The sequence below is a fragment of the Myxine glutinosa genome, chromosome 12 (assembly GCF_964187855.1).
Source record: "Myxine glutinosa chromosome 12, kmMyxGlut1.1, whole genome shotgun sequence".
In the NCBI taxonomy this organism is placed as follows: Eukaryota; Metazoa; Chordata; class Myxini; order Myxiniformes; family Myxinidae; genus Myxine; species Myxine glutinosa.
In genome coordinates this window covers 32,947,071-32,969,991 of record NC_136272.1, presented here as the reverse complement: position 1 = coordinate 32,969,991, position 22,921 = coordinate 32,947,071, and the positions used below count along the sequence as shown (strand labels likewise).

General features: G+C 42.4%; 1 protein-coding gene across 2 annotated transcripts in view; it reads right to left on the bottom strand.

The window, feature by feature from the left end:
- LOC137437995 (integrin alpha-9) overlaps nucleotides 1-22,921 on the bottom strand; it is an 89,175-nt gene that overhangs the window by 22,570 nt on the left and 43,684 nt on the right. For both annotated transcript variants that reach the window (XM_068132834.2, XM_068132835.2), the window contains 10 exons: nucleotides 21,890-21,975; nucleotides 21,101-21,163; nucleotides 17,379-17,516; nucleotides 16,860-16,968; nucleotides 15,072-15,166; nucleotides 14,879-14,969; nucleotides 2,914-2,959; nucleotides 2,573-2,760; nucleotides 2,278-2,435; nucleotides 1,956-2,114 (listed from right to left, as the gene is read on the bottom strand). In XM_068132834.2, the coding sequence (XP_067988935.2) occupies nucleotides 1,956-2,114; nucleotides 2,278-2,435; nucleotides 2,573-2,760; nucleotides 2,914-2,959; nucleotides 14,879-14,969; nucleotides 15,072-15,166; nucleotides 16,860-16,968; nucleotides 17,379-17,516; nucleotides 21,101-21,163; nucleotides 21,890-21,975 (1,133 nt within the window). The remainder of the gene's footprint in view (nucleotides 1-1,955; nucleotides 2,115-2,277; nucleotides 2,436-2,572; nucleotides 2,761-2,913; nucleotides 2,960-14,878; nucleotides 14,970-15,071; nucleotides 15,167-16,859; nucleotides 16,969-17,378; nucleotides 17,517-21,100; nucleotides 21,164-21,889; nucleotides 21,976-22,921) is intronic.

Genomic DNA, 22,921 nt, shown 5'->3' with positions numbered 1-22,921 from the left:
AACCGTCTGTCCTCGGTTGCAACACTCACTCCCAAGTTCCAAACTGTCTCTGGAAGCAACGTCAGCACAACAACTGTTCGTCGGGAACTTAATGAAATGGGTTTCTATGGCTGAGCAGCCACACACAAGCCTAGGATCACCATGCGCAATGCCAGGCATCGGCTGGAGTGGTGTAAAGCTCGCCGCCATTGGACTCTGGAGCAGTGGAAACGCATTCTCTGGAGTGATGAATCACGCTTCATCATCTGCAGTCCAATGGACGAATCTGGGTGGAAGAACTTGACTGGCTTGCACAGATCCCTGACCTCAACCCCATCAAACACCTTTGGGATGAATTGGAACACCGACTGCGAGCCAGGCCTAATCGCCCAACATCAGTGCCCAACCTCACTAATGCTCTTGTGGCTGAATGGAAGCAAATCCCAGCAGCAATGTTCCAACATGTAGTGGAAAGCCTTCCCAGAAGAGTGGAGGTTGTTATAGCAGCAATGGGGGGGGGGGGGGGGGCAACTCCATATTAATGCCCATGATTATGGCATGAGATGTGTGATGTTCAGGTGTCCACATACATTTGGTCATGTAGTGTATTATGTTACATATCATTTTAGCCCTCCATCACTCAATGGTGAAGAATGACTTAAAAATTAAATAATTCTCGTATCCTGATCCGTATTCGGATCTTCACCAAAATGTAATCGATTTTTCCTTGTCACACACCCAACCGGTCCACCAAGTTTCATCTGAATCACTCCATAACTTTTTGAGATATCGTGCTATGTATCGTTTTCGCCCGATCACTCAATGGTGAAGAATTGCTTAAAAAATTAAATAACTCTCGTATTCTGATCGGTATTCGGATCTTCACCAAAATCGAATCGATTTGTCCTTGTCACACACCCAACCTTTCCACCAAATTTCGTCCGAATCTGTCCACAACGTTTTGAGATATTTTGTTCACAGACAAACAGACAGACAGACAGGGATGAAAACATAACCTCCATCCACCTTTGGTGGCAGAGGTAACTAGAGAGTTCATATGATACATTATCTCACACAGTGTTCAAATATATACTTCAACTTAAATAAATTATTTTAAAGGTCGTTTTTGAAAAATTCCGGACGTTTAGCACTATTGAAGTCGTCATTTACACCACCTTATTTCACATGTCCAAGTACTGCAAAACTGGAGGTTCTTGGAAGTGACAAGAAGGTGATTTGTGTTCTACAGTGTTCAAGTATATAATTAAATTTAAATAAAATAACGATTGTAAAAGTCGTGTAAATAAATTCCGTAAGTTTGGCGCCGTTGATGCAATGTGTATTACACCACCATATCTACCACGCTACATTAGTTATTTGTGCCTGTTGTATGTAACCTTTATGACGTCCTTAAAACAGTAGGTTCCCCGTTTGGAATAATTTTCCATTTTCGTTTGACTTCCAAGCAGACAGATTTTTAAAATCATCTCACTCCTCTCTGCACATGTGCGATTGGGATGAATCCAGAGCGCTGCTAAACTGCAAGTTTGTTTTCCGATTCATGTTTGAAATACAACATTCAATTAAAATAGGTTGTTCTTCGATCATAAGCTGACCCTAACAACACGGACGGAGAGATGGACACTGGACATCCATGACCCAATTGCTTAACCCTGCTTTTCGCTTCACGTGCACGGGGTAAAAAACAGTAAACTGAAAGGTAAGAGTAATTCAAATTCATGGTCATTTAAGAATTATGAGGAATTGGTGACTGTTTGGCCAATGGATGTCATCGCTCAGTCACCAAAAGCAAGCTGTGATCGCCCAGGAAGCTTGTGGCAAAAATTGAAATGATGGAAGCAAATCACCACTTCATTCGTGCATTGAGAAGAACTCAAACATTTACTTTACTTGTTACATCCGGGTGAAAGTCTGAGCATTTTTCATGGCACTGGAATTGAAGTTGCGTCCCAAACCTCTTGCTGTACAGTGTGGTTGTGTTGAGGGTCTCTCTGCAGCACGGGGGTGAGTGGACCAAGGTCTAAGAAGGTATGTCGCGTTCGACGTTGTGGTTTCTGCTGGATTTCGTATGACAAGGATAACTTCACGGGAGAAGTTACATCCTTCACCTGATTCTGCACAACACAGAAAAGGTCATACGTCAGAGGAGGATGCTGTGTGCCAAGACGCTTAAGGTGGTGTCATGGTGGCGGCTTCGTTTTTGAGATATAAAAGGAGAGTGAGTGAGCAAACACAAGAGACCAAATGTGTGAGCATTAGATGGCGATTTCTCCTTACCCTGACATAAACACGATGCGAAGTGCAGTGATCCTTTCCTCGTATCACCGTGGTACTGCTTTGAAAGCTGCTTCCGCCCATGGGTGAACCCAGATCAATTCGGGAATGGAGCCCTGCTCTGATCCGTTCCTTCTCTGCCTCAAGTTTCCAACTCAAAACTGCACAAAGGTATCACGTGAATAGAGAAGGCCCCTTCTGAGACTGGGACACATGACCTACATGACATGTCACATGACAGCCAAAGTTGTTTATCATCGTGTTTGGGAGGATTAAGGATCAGAAAAGATCGTCTCACCGACTTTCTTTGACACCTTGTGGCCAGTAAATGCAAGGCAGATGGAGATGTTGAAGCAGATAATCGGCACTGCATTTCCAGGCTCCGAGGCCTCTGACGCATTAATTAATGCCTTACATGGTGGAGCTGTAAGGTTGATGCCCCGTGGAACAATGAGACGAGCAGACACAGATATGACTGGTCGAGCCCTAGGGAGATGAAAATTAATGATGAAGAGTTGGGGAGAATATACAGGAAGGTTGGCATGACTATTGGGCTTATTTTAAATGGAACAAAAATACGTACTCAGTATTAAAAACAAAAAGCATTCCATGTTAACAGCACAGATTGCAGCCTCTGACCTGAGCAGGACTGCTGCGTCAGAGGCGTACGCTCCCACAGCCACATCTGGTGGGAAAAGCAGACCAGGTGAAATGGAAACCAAGCACATATTGCACCCCATGAAATAGGTTAAGAGATCATGCCATAAACATGCAGAGAGGTACATGGCCACTTCAAAAACGTTCTCATTAAGAGGTGCTCACAATTACAATAGTCCAAGAAACAGTAAGGTGTTTGATTGTTCAAATGAATGAATGAATGAATGATCGTTTTAAGGCCATTTTCCCCGCTAGAGCGGGGGATAGCCTTTGTATATAATAAATATATAAAGTTGTTCAAATGTTCAAATATATATGTATGTTCAAATATATATATATATATATATATATATATATATATATATATATATATATATATATATATATTGTAACGAATGTGGAAACGTTACAATGTGAACGTTACAAAAGTATGCTAACATCCTCGTAATGTAAATAATGGTCGCAGCCGTCCTAGTTAATTCCATGAAACTTACACGCAGGTCACGATATATCTTTTAAATAGTGTATTTCCTTATTCCATGTAGGCTAAATATGTGTTTCCCACTAGATTGACTTTGCATTGTATCAAACAAAATAAGCGTAGGCCCTTCCAATTTCCCCAAAACCTCCCTTCCAATTGCCTTCCGCATTTTGGGCGGTTTTCTTCAAACCACCATTGGCCACGAGGTAGGGTTGGGGAAGAAAGGCGTGTCTCCACCTCGTCATAAGAGGGAAGGAGTGAACCAGCCCTAACAGCCAATCAACACCGCGGTGAGCGACCCGGTAGGCGTGCCCTCGGAGCCGGCGGCTTAATTTCGCCCGAGGTGATAAAAGCGACTGGAAGGGACTGCTTTAGGAGATGACCCTGGGAGATGAGCAAAGAGGCTGCACCAAAAGAGAAGCGGTGAGATGCGAAACGCTCCAAGCCAAAGAGGAGAGGTACTCGGCAAGGAAACCAGCTTTGGAGAGACGCGCTGAAAGGAGGGAGACGGCTCCACCCCAAGAAGAGGAGCAGGTGTGCCGAACCAGCGCGTGACGTCTACCGCAGCGGATACACGACGGAGGGTTTCCCGCCAAAACCGCGAGGAATTGCGAACTGCGGCCTCCCGACCTTGCCTCCCTCTCAAGCAATCCATCTCAAGCCCTACCTGCCTGCAATATCCCCTGTGTAAGTGTGAACGTCCTGTCCTACTCGTTGTCTTGGGGCTAAGTAAAAATGAATAGTGTAAGTTAACGATTCGCTGTGTTACTGCTTCTTCCATCCATTGCTTGTGTGTGTATAATAAAATCTGTTCTTCCTCCGTATTCTTCTTCTTCTTCTTTTTCCTTCTCTTTCGGTCGCTTTAGAGATTTCCCGATTGAATATCTGTGGGGCGATCTGGTCAACGTCGGGTGGAATCGGGTTTTAATCGGGGAGTAACTGTTCGGACGCGGTTAAATACACCACCGCTCGGTCAATATAACATCTAAAGCCGCGTCTGTAACAATATATATATATATATATATATATATATATATACATACATACATACATACATATATATATATACATTATCGATTGAAAATCCAGCTGGCTCACAAATAGCTCCGTGATGCCCATGATTAATGCCCCAGCAATATCTAACACATTATGCATATTGTTACGGATTCGTCACTTCCGTTGTTGTAGTTTTCATCCACTGTAAACATTTTTTATTCCATGTACAATTATTGTTGTCGTTTAAGGGAGATAGAGATTACTATTTTCAAAAGGTAAAAAAGTTAATGTTTTAAATGAAACCGGAACCGGACGACGACGAAGAGGAAGAGGAGGAGGAGAAGGCGGAGCGAGAGAGTCGGTCAAGAAGCCGAGCTGCTTCGAGGTCTGGAGCGAACGATTGGCGAACGAGGGTCACGAGTTAACTTTGGGTTTCCCGGGAAAGGGATTCCTGTGACAGAGTTGTTATAGCTGTGACAGATAAACCTGCGTGACAGGTTTTTGCGGTTGATTCCGACGAGAATCATCGGAGTGCCGTTACGCCACGAGAACGGGCCGTCGGCCATTTTGACTCGCGCACTATGCGCATCGCTCAAGGTTTTTCACTTCGCTTCAACCATTCTCACCGCATCCAGACGTTAATTTGGTGTGTGTGTGTAACGTGACTTTTGAGTGGGAAATCTGCGGTTCGCCGATTGAGAGCCGTCAAACGTCCATAACTGAAGGTGTGATTTTCCCCGTCGCTTCTCGAGGACACCTTCACCCATCTTTGGCAGTGTAACTTTGGCAGGTCTCGATACGACATCGTACGGACGATCACTGGAGTGGATCGACTTTGGCTTGAAGCCGGAAACAACTTTGGCTTGAAGCCGGGAAAGAGACATTGGGGATGTTCTTTTCGCTCACTTGGAGCACAGTGAGTTATATATTACGAAACTGATGGTACCATCATAGGAATGATATATATTGATTGTACTTTTGATTAATATTGTTACTGTGCCGGTATTCTTGTGTGACCTTAATACAATACTTGTTTGTTGGTGACAATTGGTGTGGTTTCACCATTGATCCTTGGCATACAGAATAACACATCTTTCTGCCGTGACTCCTCTCGGGGCTCGGAGGTACACCGTGACCGTGGTTTGGGGAGGAGCACGTAACAATATGTATATGTATAAATATACATACATAGCCTGGTGTTGGCTTAGCGGTTAAGGTGCCGGCTTGGGATCCTCGGATCCTGGGTTTGAATCCCGGTCGATCGCTGAATTAACGCCAGGGGGGTTGACTCAGCCTGTCATCCCTCCGAGGTCGGCAAATTGAGTACCAGTTCACTGGTAATTCCCTGTGTGTCGCAAGAGGCGACTAACAGGGTTTGCGGCAGGAAGGGCATCTAGCCATAAAACATTACTTCAAAAAGGGGACCACGGTGCCCGAAAAAGGCCAACCCCTGCTCTGCGGGGAGAAATGGCCTCTAAAGGTGGTTCGTATACATATATATACAACAACAACAACAACATGCATTTTAAAAGGCCATTTTCCCTGCTAGAGCGGGGGTTAGCCTTGCGGTCCCCATGACAATCTTCTCCATTTTGCCCTATTTTCTGCATCTCTCCTTGTTAACCCCCTTGCCCGCATTTCTTCTTCCACCATCTTTAGCCAAGTCTTTCTCGGTCTTCCCCGTCTTCTACTTCCTTCTACATTCATTTCCATCACTCTTCTCAACCAGTCACTTTCATCCTTCCTCAACACATGACCAAACCATCTCAACCTGTTCCTCTTCACAGCATCAATCACAGGCTCTATTCCCATCATCTTTCGCAATTCATCATTTGTTTTCCTCTCTCTCAACGATACTCCGCACATCCGTCGAACCATTCGCATTTCCACCCTTTCCAACCTTCGTTGCTGCTCTACGTTCATTACCCATGTCTCGCTCCCATAAATCATAACACTTCTCACACATGCAGCATACACCTTTCCCTTCAGCTTCAACGACACTCCCCTCATCATCAGCACGCCACTCAATTCCCGAAACTTCTTCCATGCACATCTCACTCGAGCAACCGTTGCCGAGTCTGATCCACCTTCTCCATGTCTCCGAGGTAGCAAAATGTTTTCACACCTTCCAGCTTCACGCCGTCTCCAAGATCCAACTCAACATTTCCTCCATCTGCAGCTCCCTCTGTGCACACCTTACATTTGAATGTAGCTGCCACACTGGTTAATGACCTTCTCAGACCACTACATTTTTGATGAACCCACTCAGCGCACATTGTACATTGAATGGAGTTCACTCCGACACCCTTCCTGCACACAGCACAGGGCCACTTCCCAGTTCTTTCCACCTCACCACATGCTTTACCACTTGCCATCACCTTCGTCTTTCTGATATTCACCTTCAGACCTTTTGTCTCCATACATTCCTTCCACGTGTTCATCTTTTCCTTCAGTCCATCCATACTTTCCGCAATCAACACCAGATCATCTGCATACAACAACTCCCATGGTAAACCCTCCTTTACGTTCTGAGCCAGCACCTCCATCACAGCTACAAATAGTAGTGGACTTAGTACCGACCCCTGATGCACTCCCACCTTCACCTCAAACTCACCACTGTTCCCGTCCTTCGTCCTTACAGCTGTGCGCGCTCTTTTGTACATTGCCATCACTACTCTGATCAACCATTCCTCCACTCCTAACTTCCTCAATGCCCATGTTAATACTTTGCGTGGAACCCGATCGAATGCTTTCTCCAGATCAACAAACCCAAGAAACAACTTCTTCCTCTTCTCCATGTACTTCTCCTGCAACTGCCTCACAATGAAAAGCGCGTCTGTCGTTCCTCTTCCTGGCATAAATCCAAACTGCATTTCGTCGATCTTCACTTTCTTCCTTATCCTCCTCTCCAACACCCTTTCCAATACCTTCATTCCATGCTCCAATAACTTTATCGCTCGGTGCGAGCCACACTCCAGAGGGTCACCTTTCCCCTTGTATAGAGGGACGAGGGTACTCAGTTCCCAAGCCACTGGAATGCGGCCTTCTTTCACCACCAGATTACAGATCTCTGTCATTCTCTTCACACCCCAACTTCCTGCTGCCTTTAACATATCTCCCACAACTCCCGTCGGCCCTCCCGCTTTTCTACCCTTCATTGCTTTTATCGCTTCCTCAACTTCCTTCTCAGTTATCTTCTCTGCCGGTCCTAAAACTGGGTTACTCTCCATGTTGCCATCCCATTCATTCTCTGTATTCAACAGCATTTCCATATATCTTTTCCATCTTCCTTTAATTCCATCTGGGTCGACAACGATTTGTCCCACTTCATCCTTCAAGCAGCTCACCCCCATCACATCACACCTCTCTTTCGCTATCTGCTTTGCAATCCTGAATACTGCTTTCTGACCCTCTTCCGAATCCAAGCGTTCTCCGAACATTTTCCTACATGCCTCCTGCGCCTTTGCTACCTCTTGCTTTGCAGCCTTCCTGGTTGCCTTATAACTTTCATGCTCTGCTGTTTCTGCTCCTGTACCCTTCGCCTTCTGCCACTCCTTGAACTTCTTCCTCTTCTCGTCAATCCTCTTTACAACTTCATCATCCCACCACCATGTTTCCGAGTGCCTCGGTGGTCCTTTTGTCCATCCACATACCTCACCAACGGCTCCCAACAGACTAGCTTTCATTGACATCCAACCACTTTCAAGCTCAACCACATCATTCTCGACCCTACTCAGCCTCTCTTTTAATGCCTCCCTTACTGTCACCTCTTTCAACCTCCACACCTTCATTCTCGGTTGGTACTTCACCCGCCGAGCTCTCCTCGCACCTTTCACCCTTACGTCGCAGACAACCAAGTGGTGCTGTGAAACAGCCTCCTCCCCCGGGATCACCTTTGTGTCTCGGAGGTGCCCCCTATCTCGCCTGCGCACCATCAGGTAGTCAACGGTTGTCGTCGACCCACCTGACGTGTATGTAACAAGCTTATTATCCTCTTTCTGGAACTGAGTATTACAAATCAACAAATCAGCTCCATCAGCAAACTCCAAAATCCTTTCACCTTCTCCATTTCTCACACCATATCCGTAACCCCCATGAACTCCGTCAAAACCATCCATACTCCTTCCCACATGTCCATTTAGGTCTCCTCCTACCACAACAACTTCCTCATCTTTCACGTTTTCCATCAGCTTCTCTATCGCACACCAGAACTTGTCCTTCTCTTCATCGCTTCGACCAACCTGCAGAGCATATCCCGAGATGACGTTCACCAAGAGCTTTCCAATCATCATTTTCACCATCATCAACCTATCACTCACTCTAGTCACACTCACCACACTGTCTACAAACTCCTCAGAAAACAGGACACCAACACCATCTCCACCCTCCGGGCACCCTTGCCACACAAACTTGTATTTCTGTCCCTGCCTACCCTTCACCATTCTCACACCACTTCCCTTCCATCTCGTCTCTTGCACACAACATATGTCCACTCTTCTTCTGACCAATACTTCCACCACTTCTCCTGATCTCCCTGTCATTGTCCCTACATTCCATGTCCCAAACCTCAAAAACCAATCTCCACTTCGGGCTGTACCCTGCCCATATGTAGTTGTAATTGTCATGGTTCTCTTTTTGAGGCAATGTTTTTTTTTGTTTTTTTTTATGGCCGGATGCCCTTCCTGACGCCAACCCTCTTAGTCGCCTCTTACGACACGCTGGGATACGGCGTACCTATTCTTATCCAGGGTACACACTGGGAAACGTTTAAAACATGGAAATCCTGGGGGGGGGGGGGGGGGAGGGGGATCACGGCTGCGGTTTAAACATATTTAAATAGATATTTAAACAAAACCATGAAAACAATCTGGGAAAAGTCTCTAAGTGAGAACGTGGATTTGAGAAAGCAGGAGCAGAGGTGAAAGAACAAACGAGATATAGGGGGCGGGGCACAAGTCGAGATGAGGATGCCGCACGAGACACCAGGCCGCACAAGGCGCGAACAAAGAAACGACTAATTACACACAAATTTGCAACAACTACAAAACCAAATCCAAATAGAAACACACAATAACACATACACAACAAAATACGCAGCGGAAATTTGACAAAGAAACGAACGGGAAAACACTCAAACTTTGATGCCGTGGAGAGATCGAAGCAAGCCCCGTCGCTCGAGGGACCGGAAGCGATTCAGCGATATATATATATATATATATATATATATATATATATATATATATATATATATATATATGTATATAAAAGTGCAAGGGTGCCAATATTTTTGGCCACGACTGTAAATATATATATATATGTATACTACACACCTTCAACCCCACGCCCCACCGAGATTTGAAGGATGCCTTCTCCCAACTGCTGTTTTCATATCTTCCCACAGGTGTTCAATGGGATTTATGTCTGGAATCATTGCTGGCCACTTCAGAACAGTCCAGCGTATGGTCTTGAACCATTCCTGGGTGCTTTTTGAAGTGTGTTTGGGGTCATTGTCCTGCTGCAGGACCCATGACTTTTGACCGAGAACCAGGTTTTTGACACTAGGTTGAACATTTCGCTCCAAAATGTCTTGGTAATCTCCTGATTTCATGATGCCATGCACACATTCAAGGCACCCAGTGCCAGAGGCAGCACATCAACCGCAAAACATCACTGAACCTCCTCTATGTTTGACTGTAGGGAAGGTGTTCTTTTCTTTGAAGGCTTCATTTTATTTTCTGTAAACATAGAGATGATGTGCTTAACCAAATAGCTCGAATTTGGTCTCATCTGTCCACAGGACATTCTCCCAGAAGGATTTTGGCTTGTTCAGGTGTGTTTTGGAAAATTCCAGTCGGGCTTTCTTATGTCTCTCTCTCAGCAGTGGGGTCCTCCTGGGTCTTCTACCATAGAACCCCCTTTCATTGAGTTGGCGACGGATGTTGCGAGTTGAAACTGTCGTACATTGTGTCTGAAGGTCAGCTTGAATCTATTTGGCAGTTGATTGAGGTGCTTTCTCCACCATTCGAACAATCATTCGCCGCAATCTTCGATCAAGTTTTCTCTTGCGGCCACGTCCAGGGAGATTGGCTACAGTGCCCTGGGTCTTAAACTTCCTGATAACATTGCGTACGGTGGACACAGGAACATCAAGGTCTCTGGAGATGGACTAGTAGCCTTGAGATTGTCCATGCTTGGCTACAATCTTGTGTCTGACCTCCTCAGACAATTCTCTGGTTTTATTTCCTCTCTTCATGCTCATTGCGGTACACATTCACACAAAACAGCAGAATGACTCCTTTTCTCTATTCAAACTGGTTAAATGAGTAATTTTATATTGCAGGCACCTGCAACTCACCATAAGTGAGTTCAATTCCAAAGTAAGGGAGAATCACCTGCTTGAAATGCAATTATTTCTAACAACTTCTAAAAGGTGCCAATAATATTGTCTGGGACATTTTAGGATTTCTGTGTGGAATAAGCTAAGATTTAGTAATTTTTTCACCTTTTTTTTGTTTTGTTCCACTGCAAACTTAAGAAATACATTTGTGGATACCAAAATATATTTTTAATTTCAACAATTTTCTGGTAGAAATGGTGCATTATTTGAAAAAAGTGCAAGGGTGCCAATATTTTTGACTACGACTGCATACTACACACCTTCGCCCCCACGCCCCACCATAATATGTCTAAGCGCGTCCCATCCTTCCACCCTCATTGAGCCTTTAAATCAATCCCTCCATAATCTGTCTGTGTGTTGCTTTAAAGGAATCTTTTTAAACAGCTCCACAGGGCTCAGCAAATCCTCCTCCCCCGTGGATGACGAAAGCAAGGCCTAGCGACCATGCGCCAAAGTAAGAGCTGCACCTATCTGACAACCACATACAGTCACGTGAAAAAGTAAGTACACCCCATGTAAAGTTTTGACTTTTTCAACATATTTCAACATACAGCTATTTGATCTTCATTTCAACAATATTGATAGATAAAGGTGATATAATATAACAAATATCATGAAACATTTACATTTTGTAGTCCATTGTATAATTTAAATAAACATAAATGCAAATTTCGCATGTGGAAAAAGTAGGGACACCCTTGGCTCTAATAGGTGGTATTGCCCTCTTTGGCAGAAACAACCTCAAGTAGGCGTTTCTTATAACTGTCGACCAGTCTCTGACATCGACTGGGAGAAATTTTCCCCCACTCCTCAATGCAGAATTCTTTCAGATGTGCAATATTTGAGGGGTTTCTTGCATGCACAGCTCGTTTCAAATCCCCCCACAACATCTCCATGGGATTTAGATCCGGGCTTTGACTTGGCCATTCCAGAACCCTCCATTTCTTTATTTTCAGCCATTCCTTGGTGGATTAACTGGTATGCTTCGGGTCATTGTCATGTTGCAAGGTCCACCTTCGGTTGAGCTTCAACTTTCCGACAGATGGCCTCACATTATCCTCAAGCACCCTCTGGTACAATGAAGAATTCATAGTGGATTCTATGATGGCCAGCTGCCCAGGACCTGATGCAGCAAAGCTGCCCCAAACCATAATATTTACCCCACCATGATTTTCAGTTGGTATCAGGTTCTTGTGGTCAAATGCTGTCTTTTGTATTCGCCAAACATGTCTTCTGGTACTGTGGCCAAATAGCTCTACCTTTGACTCATCTGTCCAGAGCACATTGTTCCAGAAGTGTTGGTCTTTGCCTAGGTGTTCATTGGCAAACTTTAGTCTTGCCCTGATGTTCTTTCTGGAGAGCAAAGGTTTCCTCCTGGCACACCTCCCATGTAGATCAAATTTGTGCAGCCTCTTTCTAATGGTAAACTCATGCACTTTGATATCAACAGTGGCAAGAGCTACCTGTAGGTCCCGTGATGACATTCTGGGGTTCTTAGAGACTTCTTTCAGCATCTTGCGGTCTGCTCTCGGGCTGAACTTGCTGCGGCGGCCTGGCCTGAACAAGTTGGCAGTTGTTTGGAATCTTCTCCACTTGTAGATGATCTTTCGGGCAGTCGAATGATTGATTTCAAATTGTTTGGAGATCTTTTTAAATCCCTTCCCAGACTCGTAGGCATCTATAACCTTCTTTCTGAAGGCCTTAGAGAGCTCTTTTGATCTAGGCATGGTGATGCCGCACACTTCAACAACAAAGAGCAAACCAAACTAAATATCTGAGGTTTAAATAAGACAGGTTCCTCCAAGATCCTCTCTGACGATGTTCTAATCATTTGCACCTGAGCTGGTGCACCTGATTCTAATTTTAGGTATTTGAAGTAGTGATAAATGTAGGGGTGTACTTACTTTTTCCACATGCGAAATTTGCATTTATGTTTATTTAAATTATACAATGGACTACAAAATGTAAATGTTTCATGATATTTGTTATATTATATCACCTTTATCTTTCAATATTGTTGAAATGAAGATCAAATAGCTGTATGTTGAAATATGTTGAAAAAGTCAAAACTTTACATGGGGTGTCCTTAGTTTTTCACGTGACTGTAGATGCACAACTTTTGGGGATGCCTCTTCGCTGTGGCTTTACCCCCCAATGCAAGTCTGTAGCCAAATCTTCCCCATTCTTCCCTGCTGCCCGTATTCGTCACGGCAGTGCGGTCACAGTCAGATTGCGGATCGGTCCCAATGGACCGGCCCTTTCCCTCTCACCTGTCTCTTTTCTCTCTCTCCCTCTATCTTTTTGTCTGTCTTTCTCTCCCTAACTCTGTCGTGGTCCTGACTTTGTGAAGGCGGGGGTACACCATCCTGGATGCGGGGTATCTCGGGGGCTGTTCCTGAGAGATCGATCAGCTGTCTCCGTGCCGCGATCTTGTTTGATATGCTTTGTCTGGGGCTATACAACAACAACAACCCAGATCCGCTTCAAACTGCTTGCAACCTTGGGCGTGACAATAAGCTATCTCGGCACACATCTTTTCAGACGGAGAAGCCGGCTGTAGGTGACAGATCTCGTTAGAGTTTCTGTACGTTGGAAACCAAGGAAAAGATCCATTCCGTTTTTTTCCAGCAAACAACGTAGGCATTTAAGGACCATCCATTGCTAAATTGGTGATCATCCGGGTGGAAGATTTGACCTCGTGTCCACCCCATGGTCCACCGTGGCAACATATACAGGGTGTCCACAAAGTCACGCATCATAGGCAAAAACATTTATTTGTAAGGGTGGCTACATCAGTTGTTTGAAATGTGTCCCACCAATCTCAAAACTATTAATATTGAATAAAGTAAATAAAATTATTAAGTAAATTGATATATGTGGGAAAATTACATGCCCAGACCAGGAATCAAACTCAGGTCCTCTGGAAAACCGTACCAGTGTTCTGCCATCTGAGCTATCTGGGAGACCCTGACTGAGCATGCAATTTTCCCACAAATATGATTGCCACTCCCTTTCTGTCAATGCTTCTGGGGCACTCGCTGCCAACCATAGGAGCACAAACGGCCTGAACATGACAGGGTCTTCCTCCAATGGGGGGGGGGGACAAATCCATGTCCACTATTATAATAAACAACACTGGGGGCATAGTGAAGCAATTATTATATGTGTGGAAAATTATTATATCATATGTGTGGGAAAATTGCATGCTCAGTCAGGGTCGCACAGATAGCTCAGATGGCAGAGCACTGGTGGGGTTTTCCAGATGACCTAGGTTCGATTCCTAGTCTGGCATGTAATTTTCCCACATATATCAATTTAATTATTTAATCCTGTTCATTAATCTAAAATTATTATGAATAAAGTTATAAAATCTGAAAAAAAACATTAAAATTTAAACCAAAAAACCAAAAACCAAAACCAAATAAATTAAAAAAACCAAACAACCACAGAAAAGATGTGTGCCGAAATTAAAAAGTAAATACATCAGATAAATTAAATAATTTCCTATGATGCGTGAATTTGTGGACACCCTGTAGTTACAAAAATGACAGGGTTAATGAGGGTTTAAATATTCAATAGTAATATCGTAGTGAGTGTCAGAATAGGACTTTTTAAAATCCCAATTAGTATTGACCAGAATTGTATGTATAGTTACTGTAGATTCCCTGTGTCCCGTTACCCTTGTGTCTGTCTCTTTCCCATCTCCCATCTCCCATCCATGTTTCATCTTTGGGAGACACAGGCCTCTGTCTTTCACAGCTCCTCCCACTGCAGACTATAGCCTAAATTGGAAGTACCTGCTTTAACTGGAAAAAATAATTTAAAAGCATACATTTACTGAGGAAATCATTTTTCGTCTTTCGAAATCCTCTGCACATACATAATGAAAAATACATTTTTTTGCTGTTTCTTGGACTTGTATCTTGTTGTTCTGAATGTCCTACGTGCATTAGAGCAAAAGATAAAATACATCAAAATATAGGCCTTCTGTGGATTCATTATGGAGAAACAGCAATAATAATAACCTCATAAAATCTCACAAACAACCACGGAAATAAATATTGAAGACGTACCAGGATATCCGTTTTTATCAATGTCAGCTCCATTAGCAATTGATTGGCCAAAGAAGCGAAGTCCAGGGTCGACTTCCATCCCAGATATCCTCTGCGACAAAACAGCAATGTTATTGTGTACCGGACTTCAACTGGCAACTTATAATTATTGACCTGCACTTCTGCCAAGCCATTGCAGATAAAGGCTCTTTACCTGAGATGGCTCGGGTTCGATTCCGGTTGAACTCCCATGGTAAATATAGATCGCACCTCCCCCATCGTCCTCTCCTGGAGCACCAATTGCAACTTCTACAGGATCGGGAAACAAAAACATAGCTAGATATAATCGATATAATTCAACCAAAGATTATGCTGAACAGTATTTTCAACAGGAAGTAGAATACTTATTAATTTATGCATATACCCGAATAAAAGTTACATATTTTCAAAATGGTGACTTCACAACACCGCAATATGGCAGAGCATTGGAATGTACTATGGTGCAATCCCTTTCAAATACTTTGGCTTGCTGCAAACATCGAGGAACAAACTCCATAGCTGAACTTCCTCGTGCTGGATTTCCATGAAAGACGACTCCAAAAGCTGAGACGGTATTCAGTGTTGGGATGATGTAGGGCAGTAGTACGACTACTAACTAGACCTTCATCATTACAGGGAGGCCAAATACCGATGAACACCTTACAATGATTTAACATGCAGCTCTTGGGCCTCGCTATAAGAGGCACGACCTCTTCGTGGGTGATAAATTATGACGCAATAACACACTACGCAGCAGCAGATCCGAAGAATTTGCAGAGCAATCCCATAGACATCGTACCTTGAGAGTCACGGTCTTAAACCTTTTTAAAATTTGTGGGTTTATAGGGGAGAAAATTGACATCAAGGGACCACCAGTGCATAACATAACCAAAGTAACAGGCATGTGATCAGGGATACCTAGATGAGGATCCAACATAAAACAATTGGTGGAAGTGTACTTTTGTTATTTTTTCATTCTTGAGGCTTATGGGAGACTTGGACAACGGAAATCGAGAGATCAACGTACTAATGGTGGGAAAGGAAAATGAGCACACAAGCAATGAACAGAAAAGCTCCAAAAAGGCAGAAACAAGGCAGGACAAGCAGATAAATATAATGAAAGTATTTAGAAGCTGACAGTTGGATGAGATGGATAGAGCAGGAAGTGGGGTGAAAAAGGGTCAGCGAGAATATAACAGGTCATGAATGCAATTATTGCTATTTCATTTCTGTGCAACTTTGTGCAGGTCATAAAAATAAATAAATAAATAAAAAACAATAAATAAATAAAAACAAACCCTTAGTAGCTAACAGAGTTTTGGAAACGATCAAGGATCAAAAAAGTTTAGGTCAAAAGACTCCGTTATTCTTGGTAAAATGCCAGAGGCATAGAAAAAGCCCCTTTATATTGGTATGTGCCATGTGGCCAAAAGGCCCCGTTCCATACCTTGTAGAAAATGCCAACCAATAGAAAAGATGGGACATTAAAAAAAATATCGTGTGCATGCTGGTCTACCCATGTTATTAACATATGTTATTCCCCATGGAGAGTTCTTTACAATGAGCCACGTCTCAATTTTTTCTATGCGGCGCTTTCCGAGATATAGAGGTGCAAAGTTTTTCGGTTTTTCCAATTGGTGCCCGTACCACGTGAACTATGAAGTCATAAGTATTACAGAATTATACAGGTGTAGTTGCACCTGTGGTGAAAATTTCCTGTCAATCGGTTGCAGAGAAAATCATATTTATTCTGTGCGGACAAACAGACAAACAAACAGACAGACAGACAGACAAACCAACTCAAATGCAATACCCTTTCCTCTGGCGAGGGGAAAAATTCTAAAGCTTCATGAAAACCATATCTGTTTCGTGGAATTATATTTCTGAGATCAATATAGTTTGTAAAAGAGAGCAGGGAGATGATGAGCTGAACAATCGGAGGATTCACTCTTATTGGCCTCACCTGGGTGACCATCGAGGTCCAGGTCTCCCACCCAGGCGATGGCTTGTCCAAAATGCGCATTATAAGCATCTTGTCCGGACAAAGGCCGCACCTGCTCAATCAACTTCCCCTAAAAGGGAGGAGAGATTAATTTAGTGGGGACATATTGTAATATTGCCGCTTCATTTTATACTGTTGGTAATTTTAACCATATTGAGAGAAAGATCTCTTCTTGAGATTACCAAAGACCACAACCAATAAGAGGACCACAACCAACAAGCCTACATATTAAGCATCTATCAGTCTTGGACATGTGTTTATGCCTTAAAGTTTCATCAGTAAGGCTTCCAAACTGTGTCGCACCAACATTACATGAAGTAGAGGGTAACTAGGACACTGGAGAGTTAAACCTGTTGAAGGCCTGAGATAGAAAAAAAGGACAACACCTTGGCATTGCACAAGACGGTGGTCAGTTGTGGAAGACAAAAAGCACCAACAATACCAACCATGATGATGGAACAATACCGACCGTGAGATCACCTTTCCGTGATTAATGTAAACAAAGACTCTTCCTTCATCCCGAAAACTGGAGTGCTGTGGCGCGCCCACGAGGAGATCTGAAAGTCCATTCCCCGTAAGGTCGAGTGCAAACACAATGGCCCCAAAATAAGAACCCAACTAGGGGGAAATGTGCAGAAGGAAGGGGTGTGGAGGTGGGAGTGAGGAGATTGGAGGGGGTAAAAATAAACAACAAATGTCAAAACTGACAGAATCACTCACGTGACCTCTCCCGACAGCCAAGCCGTTCCTAATGTTTAACCTGGAGTTAATGTTGAAAGAAAAACGATAATTAAAATTCACCCATTGTCACTTCCTTTTGAGATACCCGATAAAGGAAAGACTCCATCAACAATAGAGTATTATTATTCACCCAAATACCTCACAACATTTATCCATCAATGCTTCCACTTATCGGCTTCTTAAGAACCACAATCTCTGTAAAACATGTTCACAATGTTAATGTTAAAGCCAATTTCCACATTACGTGCAATTTGCATTTATGTTGCTCTGTCGGCTCTACATCCCATATGCACTGTCTTTCATTGTCTATCAGATACATCTTTATACCATAATCTATGTGGTGATTAGTGATTACCACCCTCAATATATAACAAGTTATAATCGTCATTGTAGATACTTCCATCTCCGAAGGTGGACGAGGTTAAATTTTCACCCCTTTCTGTCTGTCTGTTTGTTTGTCCAGACCATAACTTTTTTACCATTTGAGTTTTGTTATCAAATGTTCACCAAAGTTTTATTTTGATGATATGGAGAAGGCAAATTAATAATTTTGTCAAAAGGTTAAAAGGTCAAAAGATCAAAGGTCAGTGTGACATAAAATCATCAATTTCCATCCAATTGACCTGAAATTTTAATTACTCCCACTCGGGAGTAATGCATTCGATCGTGTCCGTGTGTGTGTGTGCGTGTGTGTGTTCGTGTGTTTGTGAACAAGATAACTGGAAAAGTTCTGAACGGATTTGGATGAAAGTTGGTGGGATGATTGCCCTTGGGATAAGGAAGAATTGATTAGCTTTTGGTGAAGCTCAGGATATTATTCCGAATCCAGGAATTTTTTGAAGGATTGTTTACCATTGGTAGATAGGGCTCATTTTGTTTTAACATTATCTTATATATATTCTATATTTAACATTGTGATATGAAAATAGTTTTCATATTTGTTGTAAATGTAGTTTAAACTCGTGGTTATGCGTTAGAGCGGTGTATTTTGTTAGCAGCGTCGTCTTCAAGGTTCTTTTTTTTTCTTTCTTCTAATAAAGACATATTCTGTCATTTTAAAACCACCAAAGTGTGTATTCGGTTTCCCCGTTTCATAAAATGTATCGTTTGATACGTATAATGCTTTAAAACTGTTTTTTTTTTGTTTTTGTTTACCTCAGAAGAGATATCAACATTTACCTCAGCGAATGTCAATCGCGGTGTCAGTATTTGATGAACTTATAAAGACTTAGGTGACTTATAAGTGTGACAAGCATGTGCACTGGATTCCTCCCAGAAGAATGAGTGGTCGCATTAGCTTGTATGCCTCAAAATGAGCGAGTTAAGTTTTGACGTTTGGGCCAGTTTTACCTGTTGTATCCCTAAGGAATGAAACGAACGTTTTTTTTGGCTTTCAATTTTATTTGAAGTCACACATGCCTCTAAATACACTCACTTATATATAATTGAACGCTGAATCTGAAAATGTAAGTGAAATTGCCTTGTTTTTTTTAAACATTATGTTCTATATCTATCTATAATTCCAGTAATCTCTGTGTGTCTGTGTGTCTGTGTGTTTGTTTGTTTGTCTGTGACCGCTGTTTCTCGACAACCACGGGTCCGATATACTTGAAACTTGCCAGGTATATTGCTGGGGACCCGAGGATGTGCCTTTTCAAGGTTTCATATTAATTGGAGAAGTAGTTACCGAGCTATGTCCAAAAAACGATTCAACCAATCAGAGAGCAGCGAGCTATCACGTGTGCCGAACGTGGCGAACAGACTCTGCCTCGGACGGCACATTTGAGAGCGTATTCATTTATTTCACGTTGGCAAACTATGTTGCCGCTATGTTAGCGTTAAACTATGTTTTAAAACTAATTAAAACTAATTTGCGATTCATCGTAACTGCGATATGCGACCTTCCGGACAGTCAAATGAGGACGTCACTTCCGGACTTACGGATAGTCATAGTGACGACGTACTGATGCTGAACGTGGCGAGCAGACGCTGCCTCGGACGGCACATTTGAGAGCGTATTCATTTATTTGACGTTGCAATCTGTGTTGATTGTTGTAAGGTACGATCGATTGTAGTACACGTTTATAATAACTCTGCCGATACAGGCCCGATTAACTGCAGCGCCATCCGAGCTGCGGCGTCGGGACGATACATTCATTGTATGGTCACATCACGCACTTACGGGCACGCCCATGGGCCCATGGGCACGCCCAGACATTTTTTTTATTTTTTTTGGCAAGGAACGGGCACCCACGTACGGGCACGTCCTAGTATTCTAAATATATATATCTGTGCCGTGTCTGTCTTGTGTTGTCTTGTGTTGTGTTGTCACTGAACTACTCCCTCAAACTTTTGTGAAATCGTACTATTCCAACTTGACCCACGGCGAGAGTATGCGCTCTACTGAGTGGCGTTCTAGTTTACTATTTGAGTTTTGTCATCAAATGTTTAACAAAGTTTTATTATGATAATACGGAGAAGGCAAATTAATAATTTTGTCAAAAGGTTAAAGGTCAGCGATACCTAAAATCATCAATTTTCATCCGATTGACCTGAAATTTCAATTTACAATTGCTTTTTATCATCAAATTTTCAACAACGGTTTATTATGAGGAAATGGAGAAGGTAAATTAATAACTCCTTGAAAAGGTCAAAGGTCAGCATCACATAAAATCATCAATTTTCATCTGTTTGACCTGAAATTTTAAAGAATTTGCATATTGGGTCACTGAATTGGTTCACCAATCAAAAGCTATAGGAGCTGATTTTTTTTTTTTAAGATCAAAAAGTCAAAGTTCAAGGTTGCGTAAAATCACCAATTTCTACCCGATTGATCTGAAGTTTAATTAATTCGCATATCGGGTCACTGAATTGGTTCACTAATCAAAAGGTAGGAGTCAATTGTTGCGGTTTTTACATCAAAAGACCAAGGTTGCAGAAAATCTCCAATTTTCAATCGATTGACCTGAAATTTTAAGAATTTGCATATCGGGTCACAGAATTGGTTCACCAATCAAAAGCTAGAAGCTGATTATTTTTTTAGAACTAAAGCTCAAAGGTCAAAGCTGCATAAAATCATCAATTTTCATTTTGTATTTTTTTAAAAACCGTTTTCGTTATTTTTAGCATATGGAAGAAGAAGATGTGTGAATACAAATGGACGCGGGCAGGCTCTGCATTTTCAGATGCTTTCTAATTCACTGTTATCGATCAATTATATAATTCATTAATATATCATTCGATTTCTACGTTTTTCGAAATCATGGACAAAAGTACATTTCACTTGCTAAACAGATTTTTAGAAAATTGCTTCAGTTAATCAATCAATCACAATTCATAATTATCTAATGTACAAAACAGTGTGGGCTCTCCGACATATCCAACCACAAAATAAACTTCAAATTCGACTGCACGAGTTGAGGAGTAACTTTCTAAACATTACAACAGTTAAAATCTCTCACCTGCTTCCCTAACACCTCGAAGAATGGAACGAGCCCGGGTCCTTTGACCTGGAACAGGAAGACCTACGCAAAAAAAGCACAACATTGCTCCAGCTGGCACTGGACCCAACTCTGTTTTACTTTACATCACAATTTACTACACTTCACCGCTACATTATTGTGTGATGTCTGAATGCAAGGACTCCTCAAAATATCCCCAAAGAGAAAAATCGAATTGAACATTTGCACCTGAACTCCACAGATGTTCCATGCATGTAAAGATGATTTTGACAATGACATATGTGTCCTATTAGCTCTTTCCACATCGCAAGAGTGGTACAAATTGATTCCTAGATACCCTGTCCAAATTTAAATACAAATACATACAGTTCCATAAGAAAGCTGCCGTTGCAACCGTCATGAAGGCCCAATTGTCTAACTCGAACACAATATAGTGTGTTATACTCAAAAATATTCTCAAAATTACCTATACACAAATATACCTATACTCAAAAGGAAAAAAATTCTAGAGCTACCATATTCCAACCACAAACTCAAGCTGCTTCGACCATCTTGCTCCACGATAGGAGCATCTGCTCGCTCTCACCCATAATCCATTAAGGGGGCATCTACAGTTACAGTGTATCACGTGACTTGCTAACTATAAGCCCCAAGTAATAGCAGGCCAGATGTTCTGCTGAAGATTCTTGATCTAAATAGTTTGCAGACCATGCCTCTTCATCAATGTTGAACACATGCTGTTGAACTCCACTTAACAGAAATAAGCTACACAAGGGGGAAATCGCTCACCTTCCCATAGCTCTGCTCCTGTGGTGCTCCACCAACCACCTCCGTACTATTCTGGTCCAGAAAGTGACCGATGGTCACAGAGTAACCTTGGCATGAGATGGGAGACTTTAGTGCATGGTGATTCAGAAGGGGCAGAAGCAAATATTATTCTTACATACGAGTTACTCCAAAACTAATACCTCTAGCAAAGCCGATGGAAACATGTATATACGAAAATGCTTAAGGAAATTACATTATCGAAATATAGAGAGTATACACCATGAGACATTACCACTTCAGTAATCCTCAATGTGAAGCATTGCCTTTTATGGTTACGTAATTCAACAGGTTAAGTTACGGCCACTTTGGATTAATGAAATAGATGTTGAACAATGACCAATAAATGTAATAGCAGCATGAGTTTCATACAACAACAAATATTGTACGAAATAGAATGGCACTCATTACAGAGCATACCTCCACCTGGTTGGCCATAACACTCAATGGTGAAGAATCACTTAAAAAATTATACTAGCTGGATCCGGATCCGGATCTTCACCTATCTCCCAATGGTGAAGAATCACTTAGAAAATCAAATAATTCTCATATCCGAATCCATATTCAGATCTTCACCAAAATCGAATCGATTCGTCCTTGTCAGACACACAACCTGTCCACCAAGTTTCGTCCAAATCCGTCCACAACTTTTTGAGATAGCCTGCTATGTATCGTTTTTGGCCGTATCTCCCAATGGTGAAGAATCACTTTTAAAATTATAGTAGCCGGATCCGAATCCGGATCTTCACCAAAATCTAGTCATTTCGTCCTTGTCACATACGCTACACATCTCTGCCAAATTTCGTTCGAATCCATCCACAACTTTTTCAGATATTTTGTTCACAAACGGACAAACAGACAAACGGACAGACAGGGGTGAAAACATAACCTCCATCCACCTTTGGTGGCGTAGGTAGCTAGAAAGCATCTGAAAACACAAAGCCCACCCGCATCCGTTTGTATCCAGACTTCTTCTTCTTCTTCCGTATGCACAAA